The following is a 21,259-nucleotide window of genomic DNA, read 5'->3' on the forward strand; positions in this document are numbered from 1 at the left end:
TTTATGAAGCACAGTGTGTTCTGAAGCTGGCCTTCACGTACTTGGTCTTGCCACCCAAAGACTCCCTTTTGAATTTACCGTGATTTAAAATGTGATTGCATGTATGTGCTTAAGAGAAAGTGAGAGAGGTAGACAGGTAAGGAGGGCTGGGATGTGTAGGAAGAGGAACAGGAGAGTAGTAGTGGGAATGAACAGGATTCATTGCTGAGGGAGGAATTTCTGAGGTGTTTGAAAGTGAGGGGCAGGAACGCTTGCACATTCCAAGTCTCTGCCTGGCTAGAATGATGGGAATTTACCGGAGAGACGTGGACAATCCGTGGTGTGCCTTACAGAGTTAAAGGAACAAATGGAGCACAATCATGCTGCTAGACTTAGCAACTCATAAAAAGGGAGAGGAAAATACTGAGAGTCAGGGAGGCCCACCCCGTCCTGGAATTAATTTTGACTGACACACAATCTCCTCTTTGATCTCAACTGTTTGTCCTGTCTATAAACCCAGTCATGAACTTGATACCTCTAGCCCATCATTTCTCTTTTATTTTTGCATTATAACATGTGCTATATTAGAGTTCTCCAGAGAAACAGAACCAATAGGAGATAGATAGATATATGTAAGAGGAGATTTATTATAGGAATTGGGTCATATGGTTATGGAGGCCGTAAAGCCTGCAATGATCTGCCGCCTGCAAGCTGGAGGACCAGGAAAGCTGGTGGTGTAACTCAGTACAAGTACTGAAGGCCTGCAAATTTGGGGGCTGATAGTGTAAGTCCTGGTCTGAATCAGAAGGCCCAAGAACCAAGAGCGCTGATGCCCATAGGTAGGAGAAGATGGATGTCTCAGCTCAAGCAGAGAGCACAAATTTGCCCTTCCTCCCCCTTTTTGTTCTATGGAGGCCCTCAACTCTTGGATGATACCAACCCAACATTGGGGAGGGCCATCTTCTTTAGGCAGTCTACTGATTCAAATGCTAATCTCTTCCAGAGACACCTTCACAGACATACCCAGAAATAATATTTACCAGCCAGCTGAGCATCCCTCAGCCCATTCAGGTGAACACATAAAACTAATCATCATAAATACCCATCACTAACCAACAGCAATCACTGCTAGTACTACTACTACTTCTACTACTACAGCTAACATTTCTTAGGCACCTACTTTATGCAAGGATTCAGGCTGAGATGCTTCATATGCATCTCATTCAATCCTAAAACTCATTCTGTAGAGCATGCGACTCTTGAGTCCGGGGTTGTAAGTTCAAGCCCCACATGGTGTTGCAGGAATTCTCTGCCTTTAGTGCCCGCAGTGCTTGGTCACACCGCTTCGAAGAATGAAGGGGTAGACCAGATGAAGAGTGATGGGCAGCAAAGCAGAGTTCACTGAGCAATAGTATAAGGTTCCCGGAGAGGGAGGGGGGCCCGAGAGGGTTGCCCTTGGAGTTTCTAAGTGTAGGGCTTTTTATGAGCTCTTTTGCAGAACGATCTTAAGCAGTCAGGGTGTGCTGAGTCATGCCAATCAGGGCTTTGGTCACCTATCTGTCTACCTATTAGGTTAATGTCAACATACTGATGATCTCGTTTTTGGCCGACATCTGGGGGCTTATGTCTTAACTGCCCATGATATTGACAAATGCTTTGTGCTTAATTGTCTTATTTTAGGACATTTTTCAGAAGTCATTTCTGCAAAGGCTGCAAAGCAGAATGTCAGTGCAGTCCTGTCTAAGCTGCAAAATAGGATGCTAGTGCTGTTTTATTTTAGCTGTCCTGACTCCTTAGTTTCTTGTTGGGGACCCTGGCCCTGACTGCCTAACTGTCCAACTCACTCCTAACAGTTGGGTTTAGAGAATCCTTAAAAAAAAAAAAATCCTACAACTAGCCCTCTAAAGTGTGGGTTCCATTATTATAAAGCCTCATGGAATTAACTTACCTAAAGTCATTAAAACATCATCACCTAGAGGGATTTTAAAAATTGATTCGTAATTCACATACCATGAAATTTCAGTTTTTAGTATATTTTTAGTATATTTAGTATAGTGAATATACTAAAAATTCCAAAATATTTTCATCACTCCAAAACAGAAACCATCACTCCCCATTTTTCCCCCTTTCCAATCCCTGGAAACTATGAATCTACTTTCTGTCTCTATGGATTTGCCCATTCTGGATATATAAGTGGAATCATAAAATATATAATCTTTTGCGTCTGGCTTCTTTCACTTAGCATAATGTTTGCAAGGTCCATTTACATTGCAGCATGTATCAGTACTTCATTACTTTTTATGACAAAATAATACTCTGTTGTGTGGTACACTACATTTTGTTTATCCATTCATCAGTTGATGGACACTTGGGTTGTTTCTACTTCATAGCTGTTATGAATAATACTACTGTGAACATTCATGTGCAAGTTTTTGCATGGCATATGTTTTCAGTTCATACAGAGGGATTTTGTTGCATGATTTTTTTTGGACTTGATAGTATCCTCAGCAAATATTTTTTCTGGAAACAAAGTTTTATGCCAGAGTGGGATAACTGCACACCTCCAAACTAAAATTTACTAAAATTCTCTTTTTGCAATGTGAGCTCTGATTTCTGTCCTGTCTTAGTAAGGCTTGATTTCCAGAGTTATCGCCTTTGTCCAGTAGATCCTTCCTCCTAGAAAGTCTTATCACCATCTGTACAAGTTCTAAAGTCTTAGGGCACCTGGCTGGCTCAGTCTGTAGGGCATGCGATTCTTTATCTCCCAGTTGTGAGTTCGAACCCCTCACTGGGTGTAGAGATTACTTAAAAAAGAAAAAAAGAAAAGGTCCTGTAACCTTCCAGCCAGAAGCTGGTTCTTCCTTTGCAGCATAAGTTATCTTTCGTTTTTTTTCTGGGAACTCCGTGGAGCTCCACCTGGGCCTTTCCCTTGGCATTGTTCACTCTTTTCCTTTCCAGTCCTACTGGCTACCACCCTCTATCTCCCTTGAGGTCAAGATTTAGGTCTTACCACATTTCTGTTCCTTGCCAAGACACGTGTTGCTTTACACAATAAGTGCTGATGAACATCCTCGAACTGAATAAATCCCTGATTAGTTGCTGCGATATTGTGATTTATAATAAATATATATTTGATCTTTGTCCCCTTTCCTGACACGGAGCTCCTAAAACCCTTGGAATTTCCTGTGAAGAGAGCCAAAAAAGGTGTTCTTTTGTTATGTTAATGAAGTGGCTTTTGGAAAGCCCCTTGGTCCCCTAAGAAAGGAGATTGGTTGCCAGGGAACCAACCACGTGATTAGAGGGTAGGAAACCTTCAGTCCTACCCCCTGACCTCTGGGGTGGGGGTGGGTGGAAAGAGGCACTGAAGTTTGAGTTCAGTCACTAGGGGCCAAGGATTTAATTGATCATGTTGAGGTAATAAAGCCTCCATTAAAACCCACATGACGGGGTTTGGAGAGCTTCCTGGTTGGTGAGCACTTGGAGATGCCAGGACAGTGGCACTCACAGAGAGTGTGCAAGTTGCATTCACTCTCTCCACACCTCGCCCTACGCATTTCTCTCATCTGGCTGTTCCTGAGTTACAGCCTCTTCTAATAAACCTCTTCTAGGATGTAGAAAGTTTCTCTTGAGTTCTGTGAGCCACTCTAGCGTATTAATCGAACCCAAGCAGGGGGTTGGTAGAACCTGTGGCTGGTGGGTCAGAAGCCCAGGTGGCAATTTGGCCTTGGGATTGCCATGGGAAGTGTGGGGGGGGGGCCGCAGTCTTGTGGGACTGAGCTCTTAACCTGTGGGATCTGACATAATCTCCAGGTCAGTAGTGTCAGAATTGAGTTGAATTGTAGGACCCCCAGCTGGTGTCAGAGAATTGCTTGATGGTGTGGGAAAAAAAAACCCATATTGTCATTGGTGTCAGGATCATGGTTGCCCAGGGGTTCTGATTCACTTGAAGCCACGCTGAGTTTCCTTGTATTACAACGGCCCTGTTTTTTTTTTTTTTTTTTTTAAAGATTTTATTTATTTATTTGACAGAGAGAGACACAGAGAGAGAGGGAACACAAGCAGGGGGAGTGGGAGAGGGAGAAGCAGGCTCCCGGCAGAGCAGGGAGCCCGATGTGGGGCTCAATCCCAGGACCCTGGGATCATGACCTGAGCCGAAGGCAGACGCTTAATGACTGAGCCACCCAGGCGCCCTACAACGGCCCTGTTTTTTAGCTGGGTCTTGGGGCAGGGTGGGGGCGGGGGGAGGAACAGGTTGGCAGAGTGAGGTCATGCTTCCCCGTTTGCCTCCACATCTGAGCGGGTAGAGCGCAGCGAAGGAGGTGCATCTCCTACGGAATTCTCAGCGGAGATTTCACTGTCCTTGCTTCTTGCCCCTCTTCAAAGGAGGAACATGGCAGAAGAGTCGGGCAGCAGTGTTGGGGGTTTCTTGGGGGAGGGAGGGGTGGTTACGATCAGAGTTAGGAGGGGAGCAGCTCTTCCAGTTCCTGGGTTCCCCCATCCCTCTTCAAATCCTCCCTTAATGTCTCAGGAAAACAGATTAAATCATCCTTTTAAAGTTACGTAGAAAGACAGCAGTCTTGGATTTTCTGTAGATCCTGTTTAGATCTCAGCAATCCTATTTGGATAGCCTGTTGCTCTTCACAGAGCAACCATACCTTATTTTTTCTTTTCATTCATTCAAGTCATCTCTACACCCAGTGTGGGACTTGAACTTATGACCCTGAGATCGAGTCGCCTGCTCTTCTGACTGAGCCAGCCAGACACCCCTCATACCTTTTTTTTTTTTTTTAAAGAAGGGATCTAGAACTGTGGAAGTGGTTCTCAATCCTGGCTGATAGCCGGACTCACCTGTTAGAGTCTTCCAAGCTTTAAGTAAAGCTAGAGGTCGACACCAGTGTTAACACCTGGCTCTCTTCACGCATTTATGTGACCTGCCTGCCCTTTGAGGTCCCTGAGAATTCCACCCTGCCCCCAGAGCAGCCAATTTATCCGCCCTCCTTCCCCACCTACCCCCTGGCACCACTGTTAACTCTGATAGACGATCAGGGCTGGGAACCATCAGCACCTTGGAGCAGTAACTACTCTGTAGGGGTTTTCAATTCCGACTGAAAGAGAATCACTAGGGAGCTGTTAAAAATAACCAATCCCTGGTCTATGTACAGTCCTTCCCCTGGGGGAATATACAGTTTCTTGGGGGAAGGCTACTTTTTTTTCCATGGGAGCGAGTGTGGTGTTTTAATGAAAATTGTTTTATTTGAATGTGGAATCAGTAGACTGTCTGATGTTAACAGTTTCCTTTTAATGAAATTCCAGATTATAACGGAATTTCTTCCTGCATTGTGACTTGCAAGGTACATGTTGGCAGTGAATTAAAATAAGACCCTTCTATATTTCTTTTTTCTTTTTTAAAGATTTTATTATCTGACAGAGAGACAGACATCGAGAGAGGGAACACAAGCAGGGGAGTGGGAGAGGAAGAAGCAGGCCTCCCACCGAGCAGAGAGCCTGATGCGGGGCTCGATCCCAGGACCCTGGGATCATGACCTGAGCTGAAGGCAGACGCTTAACGACTGAGCCACCCAGGTGCCCCAAGACCCTTCTATATTTCTTAAACTATTTGCTGTTAGAGCTCCACATGTTACTGCCTGTCAGGTCTATTCAGTGGAAAGGCCCTTACGTTCCCATGAAGGGAGTGATTCTGCCCAATCCTGGATCAGGCAGAGAGATCTGGGACAGAGGGAAACGTCTGTGTGTCTAAAGGATATGTAAGCTTTGGGCAAGTCCAAACCGGGTTCTGACGAGCCTCCACCCCGATGTGTGTATATGGAGAATTGGATCAAGGGTGTAACAATGAAGACTTGATGTCCCTATCTCACCTGTCAGCACACTTTCCCATTGTAACTGTTAGATCCAGGATTTGATCTGACTTTAATTTTGTGTGTGTGTGTGTGTGCAAGAAGTGTGATTTTTTTTTTAAGATTTTTTATTTATTTATTTGACAGAGAGAGACACAGCGAGAGAGGGAACACAAGCAGGGGGAGTGGGAGAGGGAGAAGCAGGCTTCCTGCCGAGCAGGGAGCCCGACACGGGGCTCGATCCCAGGACCCTGGGATCATGACCTGAGCCGAAGGCAGACGCTTAACCGACTGAGCCACCCAGGTGCCCCAAGAGGTGTGATTTTTATTCTCCGAATTTAATCTAATTTTTTTGCCTCCCCATCTCCTGCCCAACTGGCAGAAAATTTATCTCAGTTGGGAATAATTCAGGTTTCTTTCATCAATTTTGGGTTCCCTTCATTCTCACCCCAGAGTTGCTTCTAAGTTCTGGGCATTTTCGTAGAGCTCAGTCTGGGGATTGGAGTGATGGAGTATGGTGATATTTGTCTTGGATCCAGCTTGTCCTGCTTGTCCTCCATCCACTCCCATCAAACTATGTTGTTGGCTAGGAACCCTCCAGGTCTCCCTCTAGCAGAGCTAGTGCACATCGTCCCCAGGGCACAGGACAATTTCAGCTGTTCTCTCAAGGGTCTGTTGACCAGAAGCTCATTTGAAGCCCCATGTCAACGACTCTCATATACTAGTGCATCTCAAACTTGAATGTGCACACTAGCCACCTGGAATCACAGTAAAATGAAAGTTCTGACTCTCTAGGTCTGGGTTAGGGCAGGACCTGAGAGTCTGTACTTCTAACAAATTGCCAGATAGTGCCCAGGCTGCTGGTTCTTTGAGTAGCAAGGTTGTGGAGGACAGAAGAGCGCTCAGTGTAATGGAGTTGTCAGCCTTCATCTCTTCTACTTGCTTGGGGAAGTGATTTGCTAATAGGGTAGGATTTGGTTAAATGGCTGCAAATGCCCTCCCCTTTTTTAGCTCTTAATTTCTTTTCTTTTTTTTGTTTTTTTTTTCTTTTAAGTAAACTCTACCCACAACGCGGAGCTCGAGCTCACAACCCCAAGATCAAGAGTCGCATGCTCTACCCACTGAGCCAGCCAGGCGCCCCTACCTCTTAATTTCTTTTTTTTTTTTTTAAGATTTTATTTATTTATTTGACAGAGAGAGACACAGAGAGAGAGGGAACACAAGCAGGGGGAGTGGAAGAGGGAGAAGCAGGCTTCCCACTGCGCAGGGAGCCCGATGTGGGGCTCAATCCCAGGACCCTGGGATCATGACCTGAGCCGAAGGCAGATGCTTAACCAACTGAGCCACCCAGGTGCCCCATTTCTGTAGGGAATATCAATCACTGCTCAAAAGCATGAAGATGCTCCCTAAGATGCTCCTACGGCCCTTTTCAATTACCCAGGTAGTCTCTGTTAGAATGCTGTTAGAACTCTTGGCTTCCCCCCTGCACCCTACCTGGAAGGAGAAACAAAAAGATGACATCTCCCTCACCCCCCACGGCCCTCTCCTCTTGGCAGTCATGTCCGTGTGTAATCCCCCTTGCCTTGTGAGTGGACTGGATTTATTTCCTCGCATTTTAACGAATAGAATACAGCAGAAGTTTTGGGCTGTCACTTCTGAGATCAGTTTGTAAAATGACCGATTTCCTTCGTGGACATATGCTCTTTCTTGGATCATTTGTGCTGGGGGATGCAAACTGCCATTTTATGAGCAGCCCTATGGAGAGGACCACATGATGCAGCAAGAACCCGAAGTCCGGAGTCCAACAGCCTGCAAGGAACAAACTGTGTGAGTGAGCTTGGAAATGGATCCTTCAGCCCCATTCCAGTTTTGAGATGGCTGCCACCCCAGCTGACAGCTTGAACCCAACCTCAAGAGAGACCTTGGGTCAGAGCAGCCAGCCAAGAGGCTCCTGGATTTCTGACCCACAGAAACTTGTGTTTTAAGCTTCTCAGTTTTGGGTTAATTTGTTATGCAGCACTAGATGATACACCCACCTAACTCAGATGCCGGACATTTGGAGATGATTAAAATGTTCTGTTGGCCTCTCTGAAAATACCGCACAACATAACAAAAAGAAACAGAAGCAAAATTCTTGCGCGGGGTTTGCTATTTGGCCTGATGAACTCAGTGAGTGGCTCCACGTGACACATGTATTTTACACATTGGCTGTTAGACCTTTGAACATTTTTTTTTTCCCAACGTGGAACTCTAGGGTGCCTTGAGTTAGAAACCTACCTTAACCTTTGTAGCTATGAACTGACTACACTGCCTTATCATCTTGCCTTGGGAGAGAAGAAAACTGGTGAAATCAAAATTTCTCACGTGTCTGAAAGCTGCGGGCTGGTAAGAGCCGGAGCTTCCCCCCCCCCCCCCATAGCTTAGTTTTCTGACTCCAAGAAAACCACCTTTGATTATATAAAGGTATTAGGGGCTGGGGAAACACTAGTCCTTTTGTTACCAGCAATCTCAGAGCCTTTAGAAAGAAACGCGGTGGGGGTGGGGGTAACCCCGGTTAAGTTGGGCGGGCTTTGTGTTAGCTTAACTCTGGGGCTTTTATCAAACCTAAGAGAGGAATTCCTAGTTTTCTAAAAGTTGTTCGACTCCTGTTCCAGGAGCTGCGCAGCCGGGGGCACCCCGGACGAGGGCGAGCCCCGCGCGTCCCAACTTCCCGCCCCGAGCCCAGCGTGGGGGGTGGGCGGGGTGGGGGCGGGGTCGGCGGCGCTCCCTCCCCTCCGCTTCCCTCCCCTCCCCTTCCCCGCGCTCTCCCCACCCACTTCCCTTTCTCGGCCGGCCGGGCAGCCCTGCGGGCGCGACCTCTCCGGGCAGTGCCGAGCGGGGAGGAGCCCGCCGCCGCCGCCGCCGCCGCCGTCGACGCCGCCGCCGCCGGGGGAGCCATGCCCGCGCCCAGCCGCGCCCCGAGCCCGCCCCCGGCTACCCGCCGCCTCACGGCCCGGCGGCGGGAGTGAGCGGGAGCGACGGGCGAGGAGCCGCCGCCCGGCCCGCGATGTCACCATTGTTCAGCTGGGTGGCCAAGGTAGGCGGCGTCGGGGCAGCGTCGGGCCGGCGCCCGTTACCGTAGCGGACGGTGCTGGGAGCCGGCGTCCAGCGGGCGCGGTTCTGGGCACATTTGTAACCGTCGGGCCGTGAGAGGGTCCGGAGCGCCGAGAGAGCCCGCGGCTCGGGGTGGGGGTGGGGGAGTGGGACAGTCAGACCCTGTGCCCGGACTGCCCGCGGCGGGGGACGTCCCGCTGCCTGGGGACAGCGACCGGAGCGCGGCGGGCGCCGCTGGGGTCGTTTCCCGGGCGGTTCTCATTCATTAGTCGGCCGAACGGGCCAGATGGCGTCACGCCCTTCTCACGCGTGGGGAGAGTGAAGCCCGACGCCCGGACCCAGGTGTTCGCACCTGGCGGCCGCCTGCTTCCCTTCCCCCGCAGCCCACGGCGCGCCGCCGACCCCCCGCTGGGTGTTGCCCCCCGCGGTGGGATCTTGTGTGGCATCCTCCTTGACATAGGTTTGAGCTTGGTGGCCAGGGATAATGCCAAAAGGCTGGACTGGGTGCACACAGAGGGTATCTGTCCTTTGTTCTAAACTCCCTGATTATTTAAGGGTTCAGTGGTGTGAGTTATGAATGTAAATTCTTTTCTATTTCCATAAAGTTTTGTTTTCAGAACATTAGCGCTTTCAGAATAACTGAGTACTAAATCCCTGCCAATTTCATTATTGCTAAAACGAAGGGATTGGAGTAGATTTCTAGAGTTCCCACCAGTTGGAGAGCGTGGAATTATTTTTACACCTCGCGGAGTACCAGGCGTTTGGGTGTTTTGAATGATGCATCCCGCGCAGCCTCTAAAAGGCCGGCAGGACAACAGGGCACCTTTCTCATACTCCACGGACTCCTCTTGCTCCTGGCGTTTGGCAGGTTGAGTAATAAACTATTGGGAGAACCCGTTAGCCATTATGTGACCCTTGACAAATAATAATTAGGTGGTGGTTATATCTGCTACTTATGCAGTGCTTTTGGAGTGCTGGTTTTAAAATACCCGTTCGTGAGCCACATAAGGCTTTGCCTGTCATTTAAATGCTAATAAAATGGAGACACAGAAACCAGATTTATTATTAGGCACTGTATCCTATCTCATCCTCACCAGAATTTTCACTTCCTGAAACACAGCTGGTGGTAAATGAAAAAGTTTTGAATCGTAGTTTTGTATTGAAAAAAAGAATGATAATGCGCAGATTTTCTGGTTTGAAGTGATAGCTAATTAGCTTTTGTAAATGCTAAATTTAAAAAATGATGTTAGTTTAAAAAAAGTAATTCAGGGTGTGTTGTCTGATTATATTTTAGTTTAGGTTGAGGACTTGAGTCTACTTGTATACTGTTATACTTTATACTGTAAGGCCAAAGGGAGAAACCAAAAAACCAGACTTACTATTTTCTTTTTTACTCCAAAATCAATAAGAAGTAAGTCTAAAAAAAAAAACAGAAACAAAACCCAAAAAACTTATTGCTTGTACTGTTTTATGGTTTTACTACTTTTCCAAAACATATTTAATAAAGATGTTTTTCACTGTAGGAGTGAGGTGGACTTTTGTTCACGTTGGCCTAACAGATGACAGTGAAAACACCAGACCAAAGCTTTATTAAAAAACAGCCAACCAACCCAAAAAACAAAACAGTAAGGACTTCTGCAAGGATTGTCAGCTTTCTCCAACTGGCAGTACTTTTGGAAAAGTTTATTTAAATGAACTGTGTGTTGATAACTTCATCTAAATTCTGAATCATGTTATTCCAAAGTTATTTAAACTACAGAACAACAAAACTATGAAATGTTTTTGGAGCACATTTATCAGTTGTCAGCAGAAAGTGTAGTTATTTTATATTTCATTTCTGCTAGGTGGTGTGCGATTATAAATTGCATCCTGAAATTGATTTTTATAGACAATATGTTCTATGAGTTTTTAGAATATGGAATTATTTAAATAAGTTCATTTCTTGGGGTTGTAGATGATAAGAATGACTTTCTAGGTTATGAGACTGACGCGTTGCCTACTGCGCTAAGGCAGGTAAGAATGACTTTCTAGGGAACCTGATTTGGTTTACTGCTAAGAGATAAGGCATCAACACAGTTGGCATTATAAACGAGGGACTATTTTAAAGGCAGAAACAGGAGATGCAAGTAAGACATACGATGTGCAGAATCCCAAAGTACATTTATATTTGACCTTAGAATGACCCTTCAAGAACACATAAGTGAATGTGAGCACACACCTCACACAAACACTTGTACATCTAATTGCTGTTCTATTTTGACCTTTGCAAACTGTGGCTCAACACCTGGTAGATGGCGTGACGCCATCTGGCTCGTTCGGCCGACTAATGAATGAGAACCGCCCGGGAACAAGGAGAAAAGGGCGTGGACATCACTTGGTGCAGATGGATACCTGAACAGGAATTTGTTTTTCTTGGGTGCAACGTTAATATTGTATGAATATTGAATATGTAGAGTGAGCAATTTCATGGTGTAGGAATAGAGTCCAAACAAAGAATTTTATGTTAAAAAAATTATGAAGATGCACTTTCTTTTAAGTTGGACATGGCCTTGGAACAGTAGGGCAGGTGTGCATTGTATTACAAATGGGGCAGTTTTATAGAGGTATGATTTCTTGATTAGTCTTTCATTGGGGCATGTGAGTTTTTACATAGATTACAAATAAAAACAAATTTCTCAAGCATCGTGATTTTTATACTAAACCCACAGATGTCCCTAGCCACCTGGCAGTTTTGAGTACTTCTGTTGATTACTTACTCTGTGTCTCCCCTGCATCAGTTAGTGAAGACTGCTACAGAGCCGCCAGGTAACTTTCTGAATATTTGGATTCGCACCTGCCTGTAAAGATACTGGCTAAGACTCTGGGAAACAGTATGGAGGTTCCTCAAAAAGTTGAAAACAGAGCTACCCTACTACCCAGCAGTAGCACTACTGGGTATTTACCCCAAAGATACAGATGTAGTGATCTGAAGGGGCACCTGCACTGCAGTGTTTATAGCAGCAATGTCCACAATAGCCAAACTATGGAAAGAGCCTAGATGTCCAACAGATGAATGGATAAAGAAGATGTGGTATGTATACACACACACACACACACACACACACACACACACACACACACAATGGAATATTATGCAGCCATCAAAAAATTGAAATCTTGCCATTTGCAATGACGTGGATGGAACTAGAGGGTATTATGCTAAGTGAAATAAGTCAATCAGAGAAAGACAAGTATCATATGATATCACTGATATGAGGAATTTGAGAAACAAGACAGAGGATCATAGGGGAAGGGAGGGAAAAATGAAACAAGACGAAATCAGAGAGGGAGACAAACCATAAGAGACTCTTAATCTCAGGAAACAAACTGGGATTGCTGGAATGGAGGGGGGTGGGAGGGATGGGCTGGCTGGGTGATGGACATTGGGGAGGGTATGTGCTATGGTGAGCGCTTTGAATTGTGTAAGGCTGATGAATCACAGATCTGTACCCCTGAAACAAATAATACATTATATATTAATAAAAATAAATAAAATATTCTATGATCCATCACACACACACACACAAGAAGATACTGGCTAAGATTATTGCTAGCATCTCAAAGTAGTGGATTTTAAATATATATGTCATTCAAGCAGGTAAAATGGAAGATGAGCCTAAATATATCCACATTTGCTGTGTTTTCAAATTCAAGTGCAGTTTCCTATAGTTTATGCCTGGTATTCTTTTCTAGTGCTCATGTTTTCACCAGATGTTATTGTGTACCTTTGGTGTACCAGGTACTGCTGATGCCCTGAAGGAGTTAGTTCAGTTTGCACAATAGGCTTATCCTTTACTTATATATTTTTTAAAGATTTTATTTATTTGTCAGAGAGAGAGTGCAAGAGCGCATGAGCACACACAAGCAGAGGGAGCGGCAGGTAGACCAAGAAGCAGGCTCCCTGCTGACCAAGGAGCCTGACGTGGGACTGGGTCCCAGGACCCTGGGATCATGACTTGAGCCTAAGGCAGACGCTTAACTGACTGAGCCACTCAGGTGTCCCTAGGCTTGTCCTTTAAAAAGTGCACACTAGGGGCACCCGGCTGGCTCAGTGGGTAGAGCATGTGACTCTTGATCTCGGGGTTGTGAGTTTGAGCCCCACGTTGGGTGTAGAGATTACTTAAAAGTCAAATCTTTAAAAAAAAAAATAGAAAAGAAAAAGTGTGTACACTGAAGCTGTGTAAGCCAAATATTTAAAAATGCATTAGGTAAGGAATCCTTTTGTAAAACAGTCACTAACATTTTACGTGAAACCAGGTTTCTCATATTTTGGCCTTGCTGAAAACATAGGTTTCTAGCAATTATTCATTCAACAAGTCATTTAAGAAATGTGTTCAACACAGATATTTAGTGAGCACCTAGTGTATGCCAGGTACTGTTTGAGGAGCTGAAGATTTAGCGATGACCAAGGCGGATCAGGTCGCTTTTTCCATGGAGCTCAGATTCTAGGTGGGGGGGGGACCGCACAGAAGCAAGCAAGTAGATAAAGGAGGTAGTTTCAGGTGATGGTAAGTGCTAGGGAGAAAAGTAAGCAAGGTGCTTGGTGGAGAGTGACTAGGGGCTGGGCTGACAAGGAGGTGGCAGTTCATCTGGGGAGTAAGGGTGCTGAACAAGTGCCTGGCAGAGGGAACAGCAGGGACCAGGGCCTGGAGGTGGCTCAGGTGGGCGTGTTAAAGCAGTGGGAAGAAGGCAGGTGTGACGAACCCGGTGACCTGGGGCTGAGTTGGGGAGGGGCAGTCTGGGCCAGGCCCTTTAGGGCTCTGTAGGCCCAGGACGGGGTTGGGATTTATTTGCTCTAAGTGCAGCTGGAAGCCATTCGAGGGCGGGAACCTGAGGAGCGCTGCGGGCTGATGTGTACATACCTCGGGCGGAAGCAGAGGACTTAGGCTGTTGTGTGTCAGGCAGGGGGTGATAGTGGTAGCCTGGACTTCCGTAGTAAAGAAGGGACACCTGTGGAGACATAATTGTTCTTTATCTTCTGAGGTGATGTGACCAGGTGGCTTTGCTGTCTTGTTTGAGACTGGTGCAAATGACCGAGGAACTAATTGCGTCTGGGTTGACCAACTTGCCCTTGGTTAGCTGCCTCTAAAGGGCAGGCCTTTCGGGCCCAGTTGTGTCCCAATGCCAGTCTGGTTTGTTTACCTTTGCGGTGTCCTGCAGCCCGGAGCAGCCCACCTTGCGTGCCTCTGGCCGCCTGGGCTGGCCTGCTGACGGGCACAGGGCAGCCTTCCTGGAAGGCGCGCATCTGCCTGCGCCCGGTGCTTAGGCAGCGGCCCTCTCCTTGCCTGTGCGAGTCAGTTCCGTGCGCGTGTGCCCTAGGTTAATGTGATGAATTATTTAAAAGTATAACAGTGTTTTTTTCTGGCAGACTTATATTATGTTTAATTAGTGGATGTTTGAGTTTAATAAAGAGGGGAGAACTCCTTGTCCTAATCAAACCATTCCTTGACTTTGAGAAAAATGTGCTGCCTCTTGCTGAGCGAAGCTGGCATAGCCCGGACCAGGATTTCGGCAGGGCTCCGGTGGGGCCTGTTTGCTTGTGTGTGGCAGCCTCTCTTCGGGAGCTCCAGTTGCTTAGAGTAACAACACGCACTATGGGCAGGAATAGAAACCCTGCCTCATCCACAGCACAACAGTGAGCTCAGAGCAGATCTCATTAATGACAAAAAAGCAAATCAGTTTTTTCCCCTAAACAAATTCCCTAAACTGATCTTAACCTATATATGTCTCAGCCTTGGTCTGTTTCTGACTATCTAAACCCTTCTCATCCTTCACCCCCTCGCTGAAGCATCTCTGTGTATTCATTCATTCTTCGGAGGAATATACTAAATGGGGTAGAAAACAGCCCCTAAGGCATTTCCTCTGCCAGGAGGATAGCACTAGCCGGGAGCATGGGGGAATAGCATGGGGGAATCTTGCTCCAGTCTGAAGGGGGCTGAGGAGTTAGCCAGCGGAGGTCAGGGTGTGCCAGGTGGTTAGAGTGGCACGTACAAAGACCTGGAGGCACGCTGGAGAAGCCTCAGTCCCAGGCTGGCTGGAGAATCCGTTGCAGGGAACAGAAAAGGAGGCTGGACGGGTGAGTAGCCGCCAGAATGCACATGGCATACGGACCCTTCAGAGAGGCTGGCATTTGATCTCAGGGCAGTGGGGCCCCCCCTAGAGACCAAAGCTGATCTTTCCCCAAATTCTTGTAGCCGTGTAGTCCATTCTGTATGATGCCTTGTGTTGCGGTTGTTTAATTCTTTTATCTCCTCTACTAGCCTATAAATTCTATGAAAACAGGGGTGGTGTGGTCTTACATACTGGTGCCTGCAAATCACTTGGGCATCTCATTAAAATATAGTTCTGTTCTGGTAGGTCTGGATGGAACCCAAAATCCTGCATTTCCAGTAGGCTCCCGGGTAATGCTGATGGTCTGGGGACTGTACTTTGTGTAGCAAGGTTCTCTGTATTTTCTGTTACACCTACTGTTAGACATAGGAGTTGCTTATAGTTTTTGGAACAAATGCCATGATTTCAGATTAGTCACTTGTATCTGGGAGGATGATAGTGGAAATAGTGTCCCATGAAATAAAACCTAAAAAATTAACCTTGAAATGGAGTGTCTGGGGAGTAGGAGTGGAAGGAAAATTTTGCATTGCATACTCTTGTACCTTTTAAAAAATGTCAACATTTTATGTATTAACTATTCAGTTTATCAAATTTATTTTTTATTTTTTTTATTTTTTTTAAAGATTTTATTTATTTATTTGACAGAGAGAGACACAGCGAGAGAGGGAACACAAGCAGGGGGAGTGGGAGAGGGAGAAGCAGGCCTCCTGCCCAGCAGGGAGCCCAACGCGGGGCTCGATCCCAGGACCCTGGGATCAAGACCCGAGCCGAAGGCAGACGCTTAACGACTGAGCCACCCACGCGTCCCTCAGTTTATCAAATTTAAAAAATACTTTGGCCTTTTCTCTTTTTCAATGTATTTAACTTTGCCAGAGATACCATTAGGATATTATAATAGACTAGGAATCAGATTATTATTGAAAAATTGACTCAAATTGCCCTCCTGTCTTTTCTTTTTTAAATAGACTGAATTTTTAAGAGCAATTTTAGGTTCACAGCAAAATTGAGCAGGAGGTCCAGAGAGTTCTCATGTACCCTCTGTTCCCACACATGCATAGCCTTCCCCATTATCAGTATCTCCAACCATTTGTTACAGTTGATGCACCTGCATTGACACATTACCTTGGAAAGTCCCAAGTGTATGCTACAGGTCATTCCTGGTATTGTACATTCTGTGGTTTGGGCAGAAGTATGATGGCATGTATTTTTACTACCACACAGAGTAGTTTCACTGCCCTAAAAATCCTCTGTGCTCTGCCTGTTCATCTTGTCCTCCCTCCCCAACCCCTGTCAACCACTGTTCTTCATAGTTTTGCCTTTTCCAGAATGTCCTGTAACTGGAATCATGAAGTATATATCCTTTTCAGATTGGCTTCTTTCACTTAGTAATGTACATTTAAGTTTCTTCTGTATCTTTTCATGGCTTGGTCGCTCCTTATAGCTCTGAACGACATTCCATTGTCTAGATGTACCGTTGTCTAGAAGGGCGTCTCAGTTGCTTCCAAGTATTGGCAGTTATGCATAAAGCTGTAAACATTTTTGTGCAGGTTTTTGTGTGGGTGTAAGTTTTCAGCCCCCTTCAGTAAGGCTGGTGACATCAAGAAGAATGATTGCTGGATTATATGGTAAGAATATGTTTAGTTTTGTAAGAAGCTGCCACATTGTCTTCCAAAGTGGGTGTGCCATTTTTGCATTTCCACCAGCAATGAATGAGAGTTCCTGTTGCTCCATGTCTTCGTTAGCATTTGGTGTTGTCAGTGTTTCAGATTGTGGCCGTACTAATGGGTGTGTAATGGTATCTCATTGTTGCTTTAATTTGTGTTTCCCTGATGACATAATGTGGAGGCCCCCCTTCATTTTTTGATTGTTAACTTTTAAGCAGTAGAAATAATAAATTTGTCCTTTTGAATTTTATTTCATAATATATGGTGGTATTTATTAAATATATAATAAAGTTATAGAAAAACAAAAATTTTAATGGCTATATTTGTGTATTTATACTTAAGTATCTTTAATTTTTCCATTATCTCTCTTATCTCTGATTTTGCTGTTGGGAGCATGGAACAGCCGTTTACATCATTTTGTTAGATTTAAAAAAAGACATGATGGAAAAGAATTTCCTTAGTTTTTATGTACTTTGGTACTTCTTTTGCAAATTATTTTTATATCCGTCATGTGTTATAATGGGATTAGACTGCTAGGCCTTGTTCATTTACTTTGGTTGAGCTTGGCTAAGTTAACCTTGAGTCTTTCTCATCTAAAAAATAATGTATTCCCTATTCATCTTTTTAAAGATCCTGTTTTAAAATTGAGTAATGTCAAAATCTGCATGGGAAATTGTGAAGATCATCTGCAAGTGTAAACTCTTTGAACATGGTTGAGTTCACAGTTTGTCAGCGGTTTTTGTGGAAGTGTGGTGTAGGCATGAGGATCCAGAGATGAGCAGGACATGGGCCCAGCCTTTGAGCAGCTTGCAATTTAACAGGGAGAGGTCCACCTGTGAAGATGATTTAATGAAATCATACAGATGTGTGCACAGGGAATCACTCTGCTAGGGGTTCGGGGAGATTTTTTTTGAGGATATGAGATCTGAGTTAAGTCTTTTTTTAAGATTTATTTATTTTAGAGTGCGCACGTGCGGTCACGAGTGGGTGGGGAGGGAGAGAGAGAATCCCCAAGCAGACTCCCCACTGAGTGCAGAGCCCGATGTGGGGCTCAATCCAGGACCCCCATATCATGACCCAAGCCGAAACCAAGAGTCGGCTCCTTAGCTGACCGAGCTACCCAGGCGCCCCCTGAGCTAAGTCTTTAAGGAAAGATGATGGAATTGTAGGTCACTGATGTGTGGTGGATGAAAAAGAAATTGCTAGGATATACTTGTGGTAGTTTTCCAGCATGTTTTGGAATCATTCAGGATTGCTCTCCAACACTGTTGCCTAGGGCTTGCACACGCCTCTCTGTAATGGAGGCTAGCGAGTTACCAGAATGTAATTCCATTTTCTCTCTTCTCCATGAGGAAACCGAGGCCCAGAGCAGGGAAGCAACTTAATTTGAACAAAATCACACGGCTCATTGTGGCAGAACTTAAACCCAGGGTCTTGGACCCCTGGGTTTTGCATACCTTGTTGATGTTGCCCTGCTGTTTGCACTTTTTTCTTTAACATACTTTTCTAAGATCAAAGGTATGCTTGTCTGTTAACATATTGTATTTCAGAATACCTTATTTAATCACCCGACTGTTTATGTGTGTATTTCAGAGTAGGTCCAGGTACCTGCAGGGGAACAGACAAAGAAAGGAAGCATGAAGATGAGCAGTCCGCTGGAGTGGGTAGAGATCCTGTGATATGTGCGGCATGTCAGCAGCCCGGGAGGCCTGACCAGTGGTGTGAGCTGCGAGTAGGAAGAAACCAGGGCCTAAGTATTTGAAGAGAGTGGAAGTTGCCCAAGTGCAGTGTGGCGACACAGTTCCCGTGACCTGCTGATTCACTTCTCGCTGTGTGTCCCGGAGGGTGTCCTGTGGGAGGTGGGGTGGGTGTGTAGAATGTGTCTCTTCTCTACTAGGAGAGATTGAGTTTGTTCAGAGAAACATCATTTGCAAAGCGGAGAGAAAACTACATTAGTGTTAATGCAACCGTGGAAAGGAAGAGATGACTGTGTTTTTGAGCACTAAATACGTGCCAGCCGTTGTGTGGAGAGCAGTCAGCTTCCAAATCATCATGGGGGGGTGTTATTCCCTCCTGCCGTTTCTTTGGGAAAATGCGATAAAGGAACTGAAGTTCAGAGAGGTTGGGTCATTTGTCAGAGCTATTTAGATTAAAGCTTGAGTTGTCTGGCTGTAAATGCACGTTTTATCTCTTGTACCTGTTCGATCTCTGTAATAAAGGGATTACAACACATGTTCAAGACAATGAAGCAAGGGTGGTCAGAACTTAAAATATTTTGTCCCACCAAGAATTTGAATTTTTCTTCTTCCTTAGGTGAGAAGCATAAAATGTCCACTAACTTGCTTTTAAAAATCGGTGTATAAGAGTGAATTTACACCAGAAGGGGAGCTACAATTTTTAAAGAGCCTGAATTTTTCATGATGTTCTTTGTTAGGGAGGGAAGAGAACAGGGAGTAAGAAGAAAATCACTGGAAGATTGCAGATTGGTCAAGATTGGCGGGGAGGCTAGGGGCAATTAAATGATGGACCAAAGAGGTCAGTTTTGAGATGACCATGACCATAGCCCGATTTTTAATTTTCTTATTGACTTGAGTTGTGGGCCTTAAGAGTATTATCACTTATTATCTGATATTTTTCTTAGAGCACCATGGAAACATGTTTTTAGCCTCTCTGGGAAATTTTCCTTGTGTTTAGAGACTATTTTGAATAGGCTCTCCAGAGACTCCTGCCACAGTGGACATTTTTTCGAGCCTGGGATAGTACACGAGACTGGAAGTTAAAGGCTTGGGTTGGAGGCCCCTCCAGCTTGCTGTTTAACCATGGCTGGTTGCCATGGGAGTGAGGATCATTGCCCTGCTGCCATCAGATAGTCTTGTGTGGGTGTCACATGAGATGATGTTAAGTGATGTGAGCCATTAAAGCACTTTTTAGGATAAGCTTGTCTAGGAAGCAGGGTGGGTGTAGCCATTAAATTTCCTGACTTAAGTTCTACTTCGCTGGGCCTCCGTCCTTGATCTGTAAAATGAGAATGTCGTGTTGAATGATCGCTGTAATTGTTCTCAATTTGGACTCTATTACTGTAAGTTGGGCCAGTCATCTCAGATTGTCCACTTCTGATAAGGAAGAGAGGGCCCCTGGAGCCGCTGGGACACCTCCTCTCTCCACATGTCCCCACTGGAGGTGTGACCACAGACAAGTAAGTCCCTTCTCTGCAAGGATGAATGTGTTCATCCACAAAATGGGGATGGTGGCTGTCCTCCAGCCTGTGGAGGAGTTACCCGCGTAATGTACTTAGAATAGTGCCCGGCTCCGATGAAACGCTTAATAGGGGTGAAGCATCGCCATCCGCCTCATTTAAGTTAGGGGTGGAGGCGACCTTTGCTGTTGCTTCATTCTCTTCCCTCTTTTCAAAGATGAAAAATAGAGCCCTCCAGAGGTGAGGTGGCTTTCCCAAAGTCAGAGTTAAGATTAAGGTATTCTGATTCTTCTTAGCCCAGAGTTCTTTGTGTCACCTTGTAGTTGCTATGATATTTAGATTCTTTGTTGTTTTATCACATTCTGCATGAATTAAACATAAGCCCTGGTTCACTAGTATGGAACAAGAGCAAAATGCTTTCGTCAGGCCACAGGTAATTTAGATCAGATAAGGGGAAAATGGGGCAGAGAGAATTACCCCGGCCTCTGCCACCAACCACCCCCCCGTGTGACCTTGCCCAAGGTCACAACTTCGCCTTGTTTTCCCCTTCTCTAAGATAGAGGTGGGGAGCTGCTGCCTGGCCATTTCTGAAGTCCTTTTCATCTCTCAATATACTGTGAAGAATTTCTTCACTGCCAGGGCAGTAAGTCCAGGAAATAGTGTGCCAACCAAAGATGTAGATTCTCCAATTTTGGAAAACTTTAAAAATAGGAAGGAAGTTTATTTGTTTAGCTGAGTTCATAATTGTAGGCCTGCCGAAGGCAGAGAATTGGCCAAATGGTATTTTGCGGAAGTTCTTTCTACAGGGTGGGCCTAGAGGAAATCAGTCATTAGGTGAAAATAAACTCTAAGGTCTGTGAGACAATATTTGCTTAGAGGGATTTACATAGGTCTATTTTTTTTTTAAAGATTTTATTTATTTATTTGACAGAGATAGCAAAAGCAGGAACACAAGCAGGGGGAGTGGGAGAGGGAGAAGCAGGCTTCCCGCGGAGCAGGGAGCCCGATGTGGGGCTCGATCCCAGGACTCCGGGACCATGACCTGAGCCTAAGCAGCTGCTTAACCATCTGAACCACCCAGGCACCCCTACATAGATCTGTTGTGATGGTCACTATTGTGTCAGGTTTTTTCCTATATGTGTAAGTTTCTTAAGTTAAAATATTAAAGATTTAATTGTAAAGTTTGATTTCAGAAACACGAACTAGATGCCTGCTTATGAGTAATGAGTAATATCAGACCAAAGTTTGATTTTTGTCAATTCTGTAGTGTCTAAACTAGCTGAGATTGTGATCTCTGGATGTCCCCCCTGTCCCCCCCCCCC

The 21,259-nt window shown here is 45.4% G+C and overlaps 1 protein-coding gene across 7 annotated transcripts in view; it reads left to right on the top strand.

Moving 5' to 3' along the window:
- The window catches only part of TBC1D1 (TBC1 domain family member 1), a 225,756-nt gene that overhangs the window by 67,653 nt on the left and 136,844 nt on the right, over nucleotides 1-21,259 (top strand). Inside the window, exon 1 of one of the 7 annotated variants that reach the window (XM_032400182.1) lies at nucleotides 8,811-8,910. The exons of the other annotated variants lie outside the window; for them this stretch is intronic. Within the exon in view, the coding sequence (XP_032256073.1) occupies nucleotides 8,881-8,910 (30 nt within the window). The 5' untranslated portion in view covers nucleotides 8,811-8,880. Of the gene's footprint in view, nucleotides 1-8,810; nucleotides 8,911-21,259 lie in introns of those variants that run through there. 7 annotated transcript variants of the gene reach the window in all.

This window comes from Phoca vitulina, unplaced genomic scaffold, assembly GCF_004348235.1.
Source record: "Phoca vitulina isolate PV1807 unplaced genomic scaffold, GSC_HSeal_1.0 scaffold3, whole genome shotgun sequence".
In the NCBI taxonomy this organism is placed as follows: Eukaryota; Metazoa; Chordata; class Mammalia; order Carnivora; family Phocidae; genus Phoca; species Phoca vitulina.